Genomic DNA, 19808 nt, shown 5'->3' with positions numbered 1-19808 from the left:
ATACCTATGATTCTGTCTTCAGTTCATATTTAAAAAATTGCAGTTAATTTATGTAATGTAAATAGTGTCTAGTATTCAACTCAACGATTTGATCACGTTTCTTCACCAGACTCTCATAAGAACTCACTTACCAGAGGAAAAACATCCCTTTCTTCACAATCCCACCTTATTCACGTCACTGCTCTCTGGCAGTATATATATATGCAAACTACTTTCAAGGATGAAGCACAGGAAGAATAAATTTTCATCTCTGAACACCTCAAAGAACACACAAAGAATTGCAACCACTTTGATCAAATCAGGCTGACATACCGTTCTCACTAAACTGAGGTCAAATAACCTATCAATTTTTGTTGCCCTCTTTTCTGTTTTAATGAAATTTATTAAAAATTAAGTTCTTTTACTTACGTATGTAAACTTTTATATAGTTTACAAGAGTTGCTTCAAAAGTAATGCCTCCTACTTTATTACGGTAGGCCATGACATCAGGTGTTGATAGTGTAATAGTGGAGGCTGAACCTCCCTGACAACATTCCATTACATTGTGTTGCCATGTGACAGAGGGCAACAGAGGGGCTGTGTCTCGCTCCGATTTATAGGAGGGAGATGAGGTTCTTTTATTATTATATACCCAGCGTGAGATTAAGAAACAACGGTTCAAATGTTGGTCCGACCAGTTTATTATAATCCTAATCAGGGAGACGGGGAAGGGAAGGAGGGCGATAGAAAAGAGAGGAAAGAAAGCAAGAATTGCGTAAAGCGGGGATAGTCACCACCAGGATCCAGCAGCGATCCCGTTGCACGACGTTTCGATGGTCCGAGGTAGAAGCAGCAGGGGGGGAGAGAGAGGCAGCGTGGCCGGCCTTGGGCAGCAAGCAGGTGGCAGAAGGAAGTCGCGGAGCCGATCCACGAGGAAGCAGCAGGACTCAGGTAGCAGGCCCAGGGGAGTCCGCCAGCACGCAGGAATTCCGTGGTGAGGGATCTGATGGCAGACACCTTTTTCATGGTTTTCGGTTCCTCCTTTTATCCTCCTTTTTCTCCTGCCTACGTGACATCCCTGGGCGCTTGAGCAAGAGTCATGTGCTATCCCCCGAGATGGCCATCATCCTGAGATAAGTCCACACAAAAGACCGCTTCACAGCTATTTAGCTGCAGTTTATCTTCCTCTCCTTGCCCCTGGCCTTGTCCATCAAAGTTCTCCAGACAAAGGATTTCACAACCTTTGCCCAGGACTTGCCTGGACTTGTTCATCTATGTCCTTCAGACAAAGGATTTCACCACCTTTGCCCAGGACTTGTCTGGACTTGTGTAAGTCCATCTGTGTCCCCAGCAAGCTTTGAGACACTGATGTTAGCAGAATAATATCTTACAGGCTGTCAGACAAAATGGCATCTAACACAAAGAAGTGTATATGAGGCAAAGGTGGTTAATTGAATTCCTCCGTTGAGGAAAAACTCATTGGTATTCATTCATTGCTGAACTTTTGTTTTGTTTTGTTTGTTTGTTTGGAGACCAAACAGTAGATGTGAACACAGCGAGGTGATGGGTGGTATACTTCTACAGTGGTGATAGTGGGTCACCTGCACTGCTGCAGATTTTTGTAAGTATAGCATGCAGGCTCTTGTTCATTGCTGGTGAAAATGAATAGCTAATGGTGGTTATAAGGCATAAAATAGAGGCATGTAGCTGCGTCTGACCAGCTTTTAGACAACCTAAAAAAGGCTTTAGTTATAATCTGATAATCTGATAATCTGATAAACTTCAGTTGAAGTAAGTGTGAAAGTGTTAGGTGAATGTAGGTGGGTAGGTGCATTTAGCTTGCCTTTTACTATTGTTTCCTGTTTCATAACATATGAAACACCAGTTGCATCTTCAAAATAAGATCATCAATATACAAAGGATTTGTGGTGTGTTTGTTTTTTTTTTTGGTGGGTAAAAAAGAAAATCATCTTCTAATGATGTATAGAAACTTAAGGATCACTTGGCTCTTCAATGGTGTTACACTGCTGCTTTCTAGAGGAATAATTTTTCCTTCTGTTCATTCTGGATAGCAAAGACCTAGGGTGTATAATTAAAACACCATGCAGATAAAAATCACTGTCAGATCTGAGATTAGATACATGCCAGATAGTACCTAACAAATTATCATGTTGAGCAATTAAAAAATTGAACCTTCCTTTAAAAAATCTAATACAAAATACTATTCTTAGGCCAGATCTCAGAAACAGCTGGTGCATTAGATGCTTATTCTATTTTGACTATATTCATTATTATATCGTTGAGTACAATTCTTACTTACACTTCTGTTCTTATAGTTTTCTTGCTATAATCTTTCTTAGGCATTAGAAGAGAAGCATAATAAATCTTGACACTGGCAAATAAATACTTTTTTCTCTTTTTAGGTATCTTATTAAATATATTATGATTTTGATTGTATTTAATATATTAAAATTGCATAAAAAATTGCATGAGTCCAACAGCATGAAAAAGTAGAATAATTGTTCTAATGGAAAATAGCATGAATGAAAATGGTAGATTTTAAAATTTTTGGATGTTTGAACTTAGACTTGTAGCTGTTTTTGAGTTTGATATGACAGAGTGACATCCTGGAAAAAAATTTCCTCGCACTCTGGCTAAAGTTAAGATTCAATCCATATCTGACCTTTGCAGGATAATCCATCTTTTTGTGGGCTTGAAATATGGAAAAAAAACTGGTAAGTTTCAGATTTAGTAGAGGAAAAAAGGCAGAAGGATGTCAAAATTTCAAGATAAGGCAGTTTAAGGTATATTGAGCAGTTTGAATTGTCGAAATTGCACTGTATTACTAGTTCAAAAATGTACATTTTTCTTGTCTGCAAGAAAGTCCTTCCCAGTGACAGCATTGCTAGCAAGTTTTTTTTATAGAATTTCATTTAAAATTTGACTCAGTGTAGGAAGAATCAGCAAGCGAATCATCCCTCTGTAATGGAAGGCTCGAAGGGAAAACCATTACTGAGCATTGGAATAACAATTACAATCTATGGGATCTCATATATTTAAACACAGTCTTGCCCTTACTGACTTGTAGTGGAGTTATCTAAAGTGTCTAAATCTGTCCAGGCTCCACCGAAATTAATAGGTATACTTAATAGATTGAAAACATATCTATTATATAAACAGTTAATCTTGTTGCTTACGTAAGTTAGTATGCCACTGTTAACTTACAAATTAAGCTAAAGGTAAAAATAGAAATCCAATGAGGTGTTTTCTTTTTATGACACCATACTTATTAACCGCATTTTGTGAAAGCTATGGCAGCAATATTAAAGAATAGAAAAAAATAATTATTAAGGAAGGCTGTTTGTCAGAGCAAAGGAAGTGTATGGTTGAAAATAACCATGTGTTTCCTTATCCCATGGATAGGGAAATGTTTTCTAAAGTTATATCCTTGCAGTATTTCTAAAATGGTCTCATTTTTATTAGCTATATGTTATGTTAATAGAATACTAAAATGCCTTGATTCACAATCAGCCTCGCCATTTATGTAAGGAGTTATACTGCTGCTTAAAATAACGCTTTTCCAGTTCCTTACAACTGCAAACAACAATGGGAGATGGGAAAATAAAGAGATATGAGTAAATAAATTATACTCTTCATCCATTGGTACTGTATGAGAACTGTTGAATCACAGCCTGAACCTCTGATTGATCACCTGAGGCAAGCAACTAGTCAGCTGTAGGAGCACAAGTGAAGGCAGTTCAGCTGTGTGACTGGAAGGGGTGGAGCTTGGCTCCACCTCTCCTAGACGCCATTTAAGGGCTGACTGCCTCTGAGGGAGGATCTCTGTCTGGAGATCATGTCTCTTGGAGTTTTTCTGCAAGGCTGGGACATGGGTAAGCTTCTCCATTCATTTCTGATTATCCCTTTCCAATGTGATAATCTTTCCAGCTATATGCTCTCTAAAGACCAGCTTAAATTCTCTGTGTGTTTGCTGATTATACTCTGTATACTCGTTGATTATACAAGAATATATAGCAGAATTCAGAATCCTGAATTGATCAGTCTTCAGGTAGAAGCAGTAGCGCTTTTAGCTTCTCTGGCCTATAACAATCAGTCATATAGATAAACTGGCAAACTTATTTGGTTAATATGTATCTTAATCCTATTTTGGTGTAGACTTCAGCTGTGATTTTCTTATTTTAATAATATCTGCCACATTACGCAGCATCTGTTCTCACCTTGCAGTTGCTTCTTTCTGCCCTCCATTCATTGCTCTCTCTCTGAAGTCAGTCCAATGTTTTGTGTGGCACTCTGTAAAATGTATTCAGGAGCAGAATTTAGAATTATGTTCATTCCTTCCACTATCTGTTATTGACCTGTTTTCACAAACAGCAGTTTCCATGCTATTGAAGAGAGTGGTAAAGCACTGGATTGAATATGAAAGTGAAAGGATGAATAGTAGCTATACAATTTGTCTTAGCAATCCAAATAAATTTCTGTGAACTGTTCCCCTTGTCAGGAGCTGCATGGCTTGTTATCACCATAACAAAAGTCTGCAAAATCATTACGTATTTTTCAGACTTTTTACCATCTTTTTGAATAAATATGTGATAGCTCATAGTTTTCCTTTTTTTGGCTTGCCTGATCCACATTGAGTGAACAGGAATTGACATAGATCATATAAAATATATAATAAAAATGCTAATTATATATATTTATGTATTTTTATTAAAACCTAAAAAACAAAGAGCAAAAAAACCATAACATTAGTGTGATGTTTGACCTTGTTTTTCTGAAACAAATGCATTGGGCTGCTTTGGCAGTGGTTGCCATTCCTAGTGAATATTCAAGATGTTAGTCAGATACTTTTTGTGAAATATTACTTTTTCTGTGCTTCGTCCTTGACAATAATTGTTCATAAATGCATAAATCGCCAAAAAGCAATGACCTAAGGTGTGACTCATAAGTAAGGGATATTTTTCTCTGGTAAGGTAGGGCTTACAGAAATCTGGTAAAAACACATGACCAAATTTCTCTTTCAGTTGCATAGAGTTGCAGTCAGACACTTATTCCATTTGAAAATTTGCAAGTAATGCGTTTGTGATAATTGAAAATGGATTTGCAAATATTAAAAAAAAAAAAAGACACTTTGGGAAATCTTGAAACTTGTTCTCAAGTTTCTTTATGGGAATGCAGAGCACATCTGCACATTTTCTCCACTGTTCATGGACTGTATTTAAAAATACATAAAAATGCATGATATCATAATTTGATCTTGCCATAATTTGAGTTTTATTTCAAATTTTTTATTGTCTGAAACATAGCACAGCACAGTTTGGGTTATTTTCGCCTTGAAGTTGCATGTTTAAATGAGCTAACAAATCAACCAAAAATACTAAATCTGCGAACCATTTTTGTGTTTTGGCACAAATTCTCCTTTTGATTCCATAAAGGATTTTATTTTGCTTTTACCCTGACTTAGCCACCTTACTTCAGAAAAGCAAATGATGACATCATCCCAGGCATCCATACAGACTGGAAGGAATGGTCCTTGAGAGTAACCCTGCAAAAAAGGACCTGGGGGTCCTGATGGATGGAAGGCTTAACATGAGCCAGCAGTGTGCTCTTGCAGCTCGAAAAGCAAATGGTATCCTGGGCTCCATCAGAAGAGGGTTGGCCAGCAGGGACAGGAAGGTGATTGTCCCTCTACTCTGCTCTTGTGAGACCCCATCTGGAGTACTGTGTCCAGATCTAGAGCCCCCCCATTACAAGAAAAACAGAAAGCAGATGGAGAGGATCCAGAGGAGAGCCACAAAGATGATCAGGGGACTGGAGCACCTCCCCTACCAAGACAGGCTGAGGGAGCTGGGCTTGTTCAGCCTGGAGAAAAGAAGGCTGCGGGGTAACCTCATTGCAGCTTTTCAGTACCAAAAGGGAGCCTATGAACAGGAGGGGAATCAACTCTTTGAAAGAGTAGGTAACAGCAGGACAAGGGGAAATGGTTTGAAGTTGAGGGAGGGAAGATTGAGGTTGGATGTCAGGGGGAAGCTCTTTACAGAGAGAGTGGAGAGGTCCAGAACAAGCTGCCCAGAGAACTTGTGGATGCTCCATCCCTGGAGGTGTTCAAGGCCAGGTTGGATGGGGCCCTGGGCAGCCTGGTCTAGTGTTAAATGTGGAGGTTGGTGGCCCTGCATGTGGCAGGGGATTGGAGATTCATGAACCTTGAGTTCCCTTCCAACCCTGGCCATTCTGTGATTCTATGACCCCATAATCAACATCTCTAATTTTAATGAACTCCTAGAATTGGTGATGATTCATATCTTTCTACTTCATGAAATTCAAAGATTTGATGACAATTTGCATGACATATCTATTTTTGTCTTTCGTGTGTAAGTTTTCTTGATATCAGATGCAATGATATTTCATCAAGCATAAGTTACTGGTGTTAATTACATCATCTTTTATTGATTTTAAGTCCCTCTTCTTTTCCAGTCATCACTGGGGCATAATCAGTAGCTATACCAGATAGAAAGGCACAGGTTAAATTGCTTTAATATAGTTTTTACTGCTTCATACAAATTTAGTTGTACCTTTCATGGCACCAAAGAAGCCATTTCCTCGGTGTCACTGTCTTTGTTATCAGTACCTCTAATGAAAATTGCAAGATGAGCTATATCTGCAGCATCAGTATTTTCATATATTGTCAGAGCATATAATTTCAAATTATCGGTTTTACTCTCCAAATCTACTGAAAAAATTGTTTTGTGTTTCTTTATCGGAACACATTTTATCTGTCGTGCTTTCCATACACTGCTTAACAAACTCACGGTGAGGAAATGGTTTTGATTTTTTTTTTCTTTTTGCAGTCAGATTTGCTATCACGTAACTTGTTTTTAAAATGGAGTCTGTTTGATTTTTTAACTTTCTAAAAATATTCTGTTGCGAAGACTGACTTTCAGTTCTGCTATTTTGTCTTTATGAAGAATTTCTAGTATGCTTTGAATTTGGCAGCACGTTTCTGCATATAGTGTCTTTTTGAACTGTAATCTTTGAAAACTAACATAATTTGCTTGCAAACTAACGACTGTGCAATATTACTTGTCTTCAGTGCACTGCGCCCTCCCAGTGTCCAGGGCCAGGCCGTATTGCTTGGCAGGGCAGAGCTGCCAGTGTGATGACACAGCAGTAGAGGGCATGGGCTGTAGTTCAAGCCGAGCCGAGTTGCATGAAGCCCATGGGCCTTGGATTGAACATGCCTGTCAGATAGCCCATCTCTCTTCTTTCCTATTCTTTATGTAAATATTCTGTTTAGATGAATATGTTGAGGCCATCTATTGTCAAAAAAAATTGTGAGTAGTGGATAAGGCACTGCACTGTCTTTTCCTGGCTATTTTTTTTCAGGTAAATTGATACATTCTACTATAAAGGATATTCAGCTAAGCAATGATATACATACATTCTCCATTCATTTCCTTATTCTTTCACCTGAATCAAGAATCTAATTCATTCTCATCTTTCTTAAGCATCTTTCATGAAGATTGGTATATAAATGAAAATGTTCAGAGCAAAAATGAGAATCCTACACATCGTTCTCAGATTTTTTTTCAGAAGTAGGCATGGAATTTAGGGCTAGTTGTAGAAAGTTGTAGAAAGTTTTGAGCACAGGTATTGTACAGGAAGACTTCTGCGGAAATCTGAACTGGGATGTTGTTTCATGAAATACATGACAAAAATATACTGAGAAATTGCAATGTGATCCTTAAAATATGCTAAAAAGATTAATCTTTTCTCAATTTCCTTAAACTGATTTTAAAAATGAGAATTAATGAGAAACAATGATATGGGGATGGGAGAGAAGAAAAGTAACAAAAGACTTCTACTCAATATTTAAAAAAAAAAAAACCCAAAAACTAATGGAAGAATCAGCAGCTATACTGTATAAATTCTTGCAGGTAGTTCCAGTGACTTAACAGCATAGCAATGAAATCTAATAACTGTACCCCATTTTGCCTTTTTCCTCTTGTCTAGCAAACATTTCTTTTCCAGTTGAAAAAAAATCTGCCTTGATTATCAGTATGTGAAATTAATGCTATTCCTTCTACTGCATTCCAGGGTTTCCTCTACAGATGAATGACTCAGATCACTCTCTATTTCACCATTCGTTTCAAGGATGCATGCAGTTTATTCATGTGGATGATCAGCTGGTGGATTTGCAAGCAGTAGAGCAAGGCCAGCTGGGAAGCTTTGCCAATGTCAGCATTGACATGTGTGCCATTATTGACAGGTAAGTCACAGAATCACTAATATTCTAATACTGATACAGATACTACATATTCTGAAACTATACAGTGATAAAGAAAGATGTTTAGATGATAAAGATGATGGCTTTAGGTTTCTAGCCAGCATGGGTTCATGAAGGGCAGGTCCTGGTAGTATTGATTGATGCTAGGCTGAAGCCAGCAGTGCGCCCAGGTGGCCTAGAAGGCCACATTCTGGCTTGTATCAGAAACAGTGTTGCCAGCAGGAACAGGGAAGTGATTGTTCCCCTGTACTCAGCTCTGGTGAGGCCACACCTCAAGTACTGTGTCCAGTTTTGGGCCCCTCACTGCAAGAAAGACACTGAAGCCCTGGAGCGGGTTCAAAGAAGGGCAACAAAGCTGTGAGGGGTCTGGAGCACAGGCCTTATGAGGAGTGGCTGAAGGAGCTGGGATTGTTCAGTCTGGAGAAGAGGAGGCTCGTGAAGACCTTATGCTCTCTATAACCTCCCTTCAGGTAGTTGTAGTGAGCTGGGGGTTGGCCTGCAACTAGTGATAGGACTAGAGAGAATGGCTTCAAGCTGTGCTGGGGAGATTTAGGCTGGATGTTAGGAAATACTACTTATCTGAAAGAGTGGTCAGGCACTGGAATGCCCTGCCCAGGGAGGTGCTGGAGTCACTGACCCTGGAGGTGTTCAAGAAGCATTTGGATTCTGTGTTGAGGGACATGGTTTAGTGAGAACTATTGGTGATAGGTGGATGGTTGGACTGGATGATCTTGTAGGTCTTTTCCAATCTTGGTGTTTCTGTGATTCTGTGGATTTTGCGGTTCTTGGGGGGAAATTGCATATCCAGTTTCTACTTTCTCGGGCAGAGGGAGTGAAAAGTAAGACAAATTCAGTTCACATGTCAATAATATGACTGTCTTGAATAGAGAAAACTATTCAGAAAACCACACATTTTATAAGTTTCTTGAATACATTTTATAGTGATCATTTTGCAGCCAGAAGTTGTTTCCTGGCTTCATTGCCTTCTGGTATTAATGAATTCCTTGGAGAACTAAAATAAGTGTGCAGACTTGCTTTTATTACCTAGAAACTTGTGCATGAACTTGATTAAAATAATGCCTAGTTATTCTGGTTTGTTTGTGTTTTCCTGTTTTATTTTCCACCAAATTGATAAGAGTAATTGAGAAGTAACTCAGTAATTCCAAAATCTTAATACAGTAGCAGGCTTTTGCTTTGAGATTTACTTATTAAACTTGTGTTGGCTTCTGTTTCTTCTAATTTACAAGCTCTTGTTCTTTAGCAAATCTAAAACTATTAATTGAAATGTATTAGGACAGACAGGGAAGGAGTAAGTGACTTAGCTCGGCTTCTCGTGATAATTACCGAAGTTTTAAATAATTGCAAGTCTGCTGGAAAGTTGAACATGGATTTTTTTTTTATAATTTTCTTTTGAAAAAAGCAAGGATCACAGGACTGAAGGATTCTAGAATAATTTGGTTTACAAAAAGTATCAGGAGTTCATGTGGTCCAACTTTTGCTCAAAGAGAGGCCAATTTCAAAACTGCAACGTGTTGCTCAGGGTATTTCCAGTCAGATTGTAAGTATCTCCAGTGATGGGAATTCCACAAATCATCTGACTCTGGATATCCTCAGCAAATGCCATAACCATGAATATTCCTCCTTTTCTTGAGGTTTTAATTTCCAAGTATGATGTCATATGAGATAGAATAACCCTTTGGTCAGTCCTCTCCCTGTATTTTGCCCATCCCCAATTTATACTGGAAGACAGGGTTCTGCAAAGGAGAACCTCATTTCTGTGCAAGCTCTATTCAACAATGGCCAAAATAGTGGTGTATTCCAAAGTGCTTTAGCCACAACATCAACTGTACCGGCTGCCGTTGAAGGACTTTAACTGCATAATTTCATCCCAGTCAGAATGGGCATAGCAGTTTAAGGCTGAAGAGTGTGCTTTGTGGAGTGACAGTGACTTGGTTTTGGTATGTCAAGGACTCTTTGGATTGTTGCTTCTCATGGACATGTTGAGAGTTGAAAACCATAGGGAAAAGGGGAAATAGATGAAGGGCTGAAGTGAAAGAGAAGAATATGTTGTCTCCTACCATACTAATGTTAGAAAGTCCTCCTGTTTTTAGTATTTGATAATTTTAATCTTGTTTTGAATCTTTGATATATTTTTTTTGGAAATAGACTTGGAAGAAATTATGTGAAGGTACATCTAATTTAGTCTCTGCTTTTTCCCCAACTGAATAAACTTAAGCTCAAGGAGTAGTTTGTATTGGTCCTACTTAGTCTAATAGACACTGGCATTAACTCCATCGTCAAATTGAAGCTAGTCAGAATTAGCCTTTTCAATGTACTACAGTATTACTAAACATACCTGACATAGTGGTTTTCTTACAATCAGAAATGCGTTGTAATTTTGAAAAATAGAAGCTCCCTATATGTCAAGCACTTTACTTTCAAAGTGAAGTTCATGTACATATTTCCTTATACAATACATGCTGTATTTAAGTAGTTCGTATATTGTAATACAATGATACATGCTAAATATATGAGGAATACATTGTGATACATAGAACTATTAATGTATTTTACATATTTAACATGCATTTTATAATTTTACATAACAAAAATAGACAATGTGTTTACAATAGTATAATAAGCAATATTTTTCAGATATTTATGTGTATTTTCTTTATATATGAAGTACTCCATGTTTCTTCTGCCACCAACTTTGCTGTCCCCTTTTATTGTTTACATACGTTTTTATATATAAATACAACCACTATAAAAATTTATCTGTTTATATGACTAAAATTCAAAGCATGTCTTTTATGCTTTCTATACTCTAGCAGATTGTGTGGCAAGCAGAGTAACAATTCTGTGATCACTGGAAATCAGAAGAGTGTGCATATAAACTTACAGTCCTTTTTTTGTAAGAACTGAGATGCCACCTAGTTTGTTGCTTTCCCATTATCAATTTTATTTCTTTGTAGCTTGCACTTCAAGAGCAACTCTTACTGAGAAGTAGTAGTGTCAAGCTCTAAAATATAACTGGATTTTATAGTCTGCTTATTTCAAGTAAGATTTTTACATTGACTTTTTTAACAGTGTCCCATTATGTTATAACTGTATTTATTGTATATTTAGTTAAGTGCCATGTGTCAAGTGCCATGTATATATCTTAACTTCAGTACCTTTGAGTGAGGAGGATATTTATGCCTGTGATTCTGGGATCCTCCTGCTTTTTGGGAAAAAGATCAATTGTTTCACTCTGTATCAGGAAGAATTCATTCTTCATCAATATGGAAATGGCTTTCATAGCCACACGTCTATGAAGACACCCACTGGGCAGAAAGATAAGCTGTCACACTACATTATTCTTGTTGCAGAACTCCCGCATTTGCTTGGAGGGGGAAAAAAAAAAAAAAATGAAATTAGGAATGATGGAATTTTTCATGATTAACCAGAATGGATAGGGGACAATTTTATCTAATATATGATGAAAGGTACTCAGCGTGGTGAGTTCTTGTGCTGCATCAGTCTGGAGGTAATTGATCCTGAAGACGCAAGTTCTGCCGGCTGAATGCCCACTCAATATGGAAAAAGATTTCTGCATTTCAATTTTCTTTTTTTTTTAAGATGCAGGAAGAATGGTTACATTAGTGTTACATTTATACTTGGGAAACAGAGATGCTGATCAAAGGGTTGTTTTCTGTTTGTTTTTTTTATTATTTTTAGTCCTGTCCTCTCCTCTCAGATGCTTTGCTATAACATCTAGACTTACAGATTGAGATCTTACTAACAGGGAACATTGATGCTAAAGGGCATTCTCTTTTTACCACTGGCCAAACAGTATAAGTGCTAAATGTATATATATAGTTAAAATGCTACTGAAAAGGAAAAAAGAAGTCCCTCCGTTTGTACCTTGACTTTAATTGTATTAGCATTGGAAGTTGTATTGTTGTCACAGTGATCAGCATGCTGTACTGCTTATGACAGAACAGGTCCTTGTACATCTCCTTTACATTAACAAACTGAGTTGTTACAGTCCAGATGGTACAGTTGTACTTAAGAGTTTTAACAGAGGGCATTGAAAGAGAATTGCTCATAATCAACTTATCAGAGCTTCAGAGAATAAAGTCACCTGACGTGGTTATGGCCAAAATAGTGTTCTCAGGATCACGAGGAGACACTAAAGTGATTTCAAAATAGTGTCCAGTCTGTTACAGTTGCATATATCTTATATAACTTACTGTTGGAGTACAATGCATGGCTCATTCTGTATCACAATGAAATGAATTAGATGCTAATTTTCTGATTTCATGTTAAAGTTAATGCAAGTAGCCAGACGTGGCAGTGCATTTATGGGTAGTGATTATTGCTTCCCTCTGTATGACAAAATGTCAGTGTTCTTCTCTAATCCTGTACAGATATATTGTCTATATCATGTGATTGCCAATCAAAATCTGAAATAATTCCTTAAATTAACCAAGTACTTCAAGCATGCTGATGTATAAAAACAGCCACAGTGTAACTGGAGACAAAACAGGGAGGTTTTTTGAAATTAAAAATCATTTCAGCCTTAAAATTCTTCACGTTTAGCTATTTACTTAAAGTTCAAGTTTCTGATCTTCCTCTCTGTTCACAAACTCTGCCAGTTCAGAGGTGAAGCAGTCAGTAAGGAAGAAAAAATTTTCCTACAGTAATCTGGATGAGAACCAGATGATGTACGAATATTCAGACTTGCAACTGAACCTGCTTTACAGTTGATCTGTTCCCAAGACAGTTCCACAAAAGTAAAGTGAAATAGGACAAGAGAAGTGTTGAATCCATATCATGGTTTCAGCCTGCCTTCCAATCAGAAGGGATGTGCCTATGCACTTCTCACAAATCTTCTCCATCTCCCTTCTCTTTGGAACTGTGTGTACCTCTGTATGTGGAAATTCTTTCTGAAATGGAAACGATGTGAAAATAGGACCACTTTAAATGCATTTAATTCATGATCCATTTCCAGAAAAGTTACTCTACAGACATAGGTGATGGCTCAAGTAACAGTGATGATGCTTTTAATATCTATGTACCACAGTATGACAACTGTCATATTCAACACAGTTCAGTATGCAGCTGGAAGGTTACTCTCTCTACAGAAATGGCCAAAAAGAAGATATTTTAATTGCATTCCCTCTTGACATTTTATCTTAGTTTTCTTCAATATTTTTTTTAACTGTGGAAAAAATATCCATTCTAACACATCAAAAATGAGAAATGCCAGTGAAATGAATGAACTGAGGTTTTCCTGTATGCTCACAAACTTTCTTCCTTTCCTGAAGTTGGAAAAAAATTGGATGTGTAGGTAGTTAGCCTGCGCTCCATTTAACTGATAATTTTTAGCTTGCAAAATTGGATGAAGACTGAGGTAAATGAGAATTAAAATTCATTATCTTATAGAGATAAAATGCAGATATACATTGCTTGATTTAAGATGCTTATGCAGCACATTGACATCCTCAAGAGATTGACTGTGCCTTCTAGTTGTCCTTAATTAGAAGGAGTTTTGAAGTTAGTGAAATATATGCAGATTTATTAAATAATATTTTGGGCCTATAGGCCAGTCAAGTGAATTGCTATGAGCTAGTTTTAGCACTTCAAATAAATTTTACTTAGCGATTACATATGTTTTGGAGATCATAATAGTCTTTATGGTAAACTTTTCTCAGAAAGGTATTTTTCATTTGTTTTGTTTTTAATCTAAGATAATACTATTCCCTTGTTATAAGGCACATGTAAGGGTATTACTTATGCAGAAAGTATAGGAATGATTTTTACTAAGTGCTTATTTCATTACTTGACCTAATTAGTAAAGTTATGAAATGTCTTGTAGTGTAATTTTTTATTTTTTTTCCAGAGATTTAAGATTCATCACTATTTATCTGAAGATAGGTCAGTGGAATACATTGAAGTAGTACTGATTAAACGTTAAAAGGTGCTAACATAGAATTTGAAACAGAAAAAACAGAATTGAGTTACTGTCACTAGCTCTAAAAAGTCAGACTGGTAGCCATTATGGATTACTTGTTTGGCTGAACATTGAGTGTACATTAACTCTGTGGAATAAGCTGTGAAAAGAGGAATGATTTCAGAATGTTTCCTCACTCAATTTGATTTTTCCCACTTTCTTCTGAGCTTGCCGAGCAAGCTTTATTGATAGTTATTTCAACAAGGACAGCTCCACATCCATTTTTAACAGTTGCCTGTTGAGAGTGTAGAGATGAAACTGGCACTTGCCAGTGCTTGAAAGAGGAGTGAAGATAAAAAATGAATGTTTAGGTAGTGTAGTCACACAGGCTGTATTGAGAACAACTTCCACTTTCATAAAAATTTCTAAGATTTTTTTTATAGTTCATGAGAAGTAATCCACAATCTTTTCATTTAGATTTTTCTTAAAAAATATGGTAAGAGATAAAACAGATTGAACAACACATTCTAGAATAGCTGAGGACACCGTGGAAGTAGAAGATGCGCGTAAAGATGGAAGCTGGGGACCTGGAAAGGATATACTCAGGAGTAGAGAGTAGATAGGGATTAAAAGCAAACGAAGAAATAAAGTATGTTCAGAAAGGCAACATGAAGTGGATAGATGTGCACTACTATAGAATAGAAAGGAGAGAGAAATAAGCTCTTTTCTCTAGTTCTTAGTGAGGGCTACAATCACTTTAGAACATGAGATGTTTCCCTATTTGGAACAGTATGATTAATGGCCCTGCCTGTTAAATAGCTTAATAATGTAATTAGTTGCTCTTAAATTAGAATAGTTTGAAATGCAAATGGTTTGAACACTTTTATATGCAAGTCCTTTTTAATGTGTTGTTTTTTTCTTGTTCACTTACATTTCACAAGCTACTGTAGTCAATAGCATTCAGATCAGAACTTTTCAATCAACTCTGGGGCTTATACTTGTAGTCTGATGTCTAATTAATTAGAAATTCCCAAAATCCTCAGTTTTTCTTTGTCTTATATTTAATTCTTGATTAAAATCTCTAGGGAGAGAGGAAAACAAACACTATAAATCCCTATTTATATTATGAAAAGAGTGCCATTGAAATTGTTATCAGGAGCAGGTAGATTATTTGTTCATGATAAATGCTTGTTCTTGCTAAAACAAAAATCACAGAATCACAGAATTGTAGGGGTTGGAAGGGACCTCTAGAGATCATCGAGACCAACCCCCCTGCCAAAGCAGGTTCCCTACACCAGGTCGCACAGGTAGGCGTCCAGGCGAGACTTGAATATCTCCAGAGAAGGAGACTCCACAACCTCCCTGGGCAGCCTGTTCCAGTGCTCCGTCACCTCACCGTGAAGAAGTTCTTACGCACATTCGTGCAAAACTTCCTGTGCTGCAGCTGATGTCCGTTTCCCCTCGTCCTGTCTCCACGTACCACTGAAAAGAGACTGGCCTCACCGCTATGGCCGCCACACCTCAGATATTTATAAACCTGGATCAGGTCCCCTCTCAGTCTTCTTTTCTCAAGGCTAAACAGACCCAGTTCACTTAGCCTTTCTTCATAGGGGAGATGCTCCAGGCCCTTCACCATCTTTGTGGCCCTCCGCTGGACTCTTTCCAAGAGATCCCTGTCTTTTTTTGTACTGGGGAGCCCAGAACTGGACACAGTACTCCAGATGAGGCCTTACCAGGGCAGAGTAGAGGGGGAGGATCACCTCCCTCGACCTGCTGGCCACGCTCTTTCTAATGCACCCCAGAATGCCATTGGCCTTTTTGGCCACGAGGGCACACTGCTGGCTCATGGCCAACCTGTCGTCCACCAGGACGCCCAGGTCCCTCTCTGCAGAGCTCCTCTCCAGCAGCTCATCCCCCAACCCGTACCGGTGCATGCAATTATTCCTCCCCAGATGCAAGACCCTACACTTGCTTTCGTTAAACCTCATCTGGTTTCTTACTGCCTAGCTCTCCAGCCTGTCCAGGTCTCGCTGAATAGCAGCACAGCCTTCAGGCGTGTCAGCCAATCCTCCCAACTTTGTATCAGCAAACTTGCTGAGGGTGGCCACTATCCCCTCATCAAGGTCATTGATGAAGATGTTGAACGAGACAGGACCCAGCACAGACCCCTGGGGGGCACCGCTGGTTACGGGTCTCCAACCGGACTCTGCACTGCCAACGACAATCCTCTGTGCTCTGCCAGTCAGCCAGTTCTCAACCCACCTCACTGTCCACTCATCCATCCCACACTTCCTCAGCTTTGTTATAAGGATGTCGTGGGAGACAATATCAAATGCCTTGCTGTAATCAAGGTAGTGTCTCACTCCAATTTATAGGAGGGAGAGGAGGTCCTTTTAATATCTGTATACCCGGAGTGAGGTTAAGAAACAACGGTTCAAATGTTGGTCCGACCAGTTTATTATGGATCTTAATCAGGGAGATAAAGGGAGGACGGACACTATTATGAATTAGGGTGATAGGGAAGGGAAGGAGGGTGACAGAAAAGATAGGAAAGAAAAAGCAAGGAGTCTTATGGGAAGCAAGAGGGAGATAGTCACCACCGTGGATCCAGTGTGGTTCGTAGTTCAGTCATTGATCTTCAGTAGTGGTGGGCTGTTGGGCACTGTTGTTCTATTGACAACAACAATGGCAACAGTGACCATGGTGATGATGGCCCCTTTTCAGTGCTTTCAAATTGGTTGAGTCAGCTGTCTTTGGAGTGGCAGCTCAAATCCAAAGTGGTTGAGTCAGCTCTCCTTGGAGTGGCAGCTTCTGGCTTTGGGTTCTCAGTGAAAACTCCTTTGTTTTTATCTCCCTGGCCTTGCCAGCAGATAAGAGGGAGCAGTGAGGCACCAACTTGTATCTTGCCTTCACAGGTTACAGTGACGTCATCCCCCAGTTTCCCATAGCAAGCTGGAGTTATTCAATCACAGGCTAGATCTTCTGCCAGTAAACTGTCCTGAGCATTATCTTCCAAAGGTAAACAGCTAAAATTGTCCATACACTGATGTTGATTGTCACACGGCAACACCCATCATTCATCTTCTAGACAAGTCAGTCTTATCACAAGAAATACCTCAGGAAGCAAGCTTTGAGCCAAAACAAAAACAAAGAAGGATTCTCACAGGTAAACTACCTCCACTCTTCTCCCCCCATCCACCCAGCTTGTGACAACATTGTAGACGGCTACCAGGTTGGTCAAGCATGACCTCCCCCTGGTGAACCCATACTGACTTCTCCTGATAACCTCCTTTTCTTCCAGTTGTCTGGAGATGGCATCCAGCACAAGCTGTTCCATCACCTTTCCAGGGACAAAGGTGAGGCTGACTGGCCTGTAATTACCTGGATCTTCCTTCTTGCCCTTTTTGAAGACCGGAGTGACGCTGGCTATCCTCCAGTCTTCAGGGACCTTCCCCAGTCTCCAAGATCTCTCAAAGATGACAGAGAGCAGTTCAGCAATCACCTCTGCCAGCTCCCTCAGCACCCATGGATGCATCCCATTGGGTCCCAAGGATTTATGAACATTGGTGTGGTGTTGCCTAGGTGCTCTTGGACCGCCTCTTCCCTGACTAAAGGGAAGTCTTCCATTCCCCAGACCCTCTCACTATCCTCCAGGGTCTGGGATTCCTGAGGGAGAGCTTGTTCACTGAAGACAGAAGCAAAGAAGGCATTCAGTATCTCTGCCTTCTCAGCATCGCCGGTTACCAGAACACCCCCCTCACTTAGTAGGGGAGCGACATCCTCCCTTCTCTTCCTTTTACTATTAACATATTTTAAAAAGCCTTCTTTATTATCGTTTATCACCTTTGCCTGATTCAATTCCAGGCGGGCTTTTGCTTCCTCGTCACGTCTTTGCAGGCCCTGACAACATATTCTTCCCAAGTGGTCAGACCCTTTTTCCACATTTCATGGACCTTCTTCCCTTTGTGTTTGTGCATGAGCTCCTTGCTCATCCACACAGGTCTCCTGCTGCCCTTTCCTGATTTCTTGCTCACAGGGACGCACCGGTCCTGAGCTTGGAAGAAGGGCTGCTTAAATGCTGACCAGCTCTCACAGGCCCCTCACCTTCTAACACCCCAGCCCACGGGATAGCTCCAAGTAGGTCCCGGAAGAGATCAAAGGTGGTTCTCCTAAAGTCCAAGGTAGCAATCCTACTTATTGCTTTGCTTCTTCCACTCAAGATCTTGAACTCCACCATCTTGTGGTCACTACAACCCAAGCTGCCCCCGACCTCTACTTCCTTGACAAGCCCTTCCTTATTAGTGAGAATAAGGTCTAGCAACACCCCTCCCCTCGTCGGTTCCTCCACCACCTGCACCGGAAGTTGTCTTCAACACATTGCAGGAACCGTCTGGACCAAGCGTGCCTGGCCGTGTTGTTTATCCAGCAAATATCTGGATAATTGAAGTCCCCCATAAGCACCAGCACCTGGGATCGTGACGCTGCTTCCAGTTGCTTATGGAAGGCCTCGTCAGCCTCCTCCTCCTGATCAGGGGGCCTGTAGTACACACCCACAACAGCGTCAGCCATACCAGCCCACCCCTTGATTCTCACCCAGAAGCTCTCCACTGCTACACCACTCTCCCCCAGATGGAATTCAATAATGCCTCTGTTTAATTATGTTGGCCCATAATATCAGAGACAGGTGTTGTTGGCAGTAAATGTTGAACCTTCCTACCAATATCTTGTTACACTTTGTTGCCATGTAACAGACAGCTGCAAAGGAAATCTGACAAAATAGTACAAGCCAAGGCCTAGACATGAATAATGTTGTATGCCAAGATTTGAAAGCACTTAGAGCTGCCTGCATGGGCACTTAAATCAAAAATTTAAACTGAACTGACATGGTATAACAAAATTAGATATTTTCTCTAATTCTCTATTTTAGATCATTGTTAAAAGACTGAGTCAAACAAGTTGGTAGAAATATCTATTTGAACGATTTATCTGTATTTTTTTATGGATGTATATAGTAGTCATTTCTAAGATAGCATAGTGAAATGACATCCAGAAAGATTGATTTGACAATGATAAACTATATCTTACTGTTCTATGACTGTATTACTGAAAGATTTTGGTTTCCAGAATTTAATTTATGAAATATCTCCCACTGAATTTTGTGGAAAACTTTTATCTAGAGAGATTTTTCACTTCCATGCTGAAATACTATGAAAACTTTTCTTTAATCATTTTCAGAAGTTAATGAACCAGCAAATAAGTTTTAAATAAACAGATCAAATCATAAGTATTAATCTAATAATTTAAAATGGTTGTTAGGAAAGATCTTCATTGTTCTCTAGGTCATGATGCTAGGTAAATTCTAATTTTCACTCAGTCTCATAGTTTTCAAGGGTTTCTAATTTTTCACTTAAAATATTTACTTTCTGTATGGAAGTATTATTGGTACATCCTTCTGGATTTTTAATGAATGCTGAGTACTTTTCTGACCAAAAGCTGTCTCAACATTTTACAGTTGATTGTGCACATGGACAAGACAGTTTTTTTCATATGGTATATCCATTAACTTCCTCTTTTGTGAACCAAGGCTGC

General features: G+C 39.1%; 1 protein-coding gene across 1 annotated transcript in view; it reads left to right on the top strand.

Moving 5' to 3' along the window:
* CNTNAP2 (contactin associated protein 2) overlaps positions 1-19808 on the top strand; it is a 791915-nt gene that overhangs the window by 492069 nt on the left and 280038 nt on the right. Inside the window, exon 10 of the mRNA XM_010708239.3 lies at positions 8092-8263. Coding sequence (XP_010706541.1) covers positions 8092-8263 — 172 coding nt within the window. The remainder of the gene's footprint in view (positions 1-8091; positions 8264-19808) is intronic.

This window comes from Meleagris gallopavo, chromosome 3, assembly GCF_905368555.1.
Source record: "Meleagris gallopavo chromosome 3, MGAL_WU_HG_1.1, whole genome shotgun sequence".
Lineage (NCBI taxonomy): Eukaryota > Metazoa > Chordata > Aves > Galliformes > Phasianidae > Meleagris > Meleagris gallopavo.
Note: the sequence above shows the minus strand (reverse complement) of the source record. Positions and strands in the feature narration are given on the sequence as shown.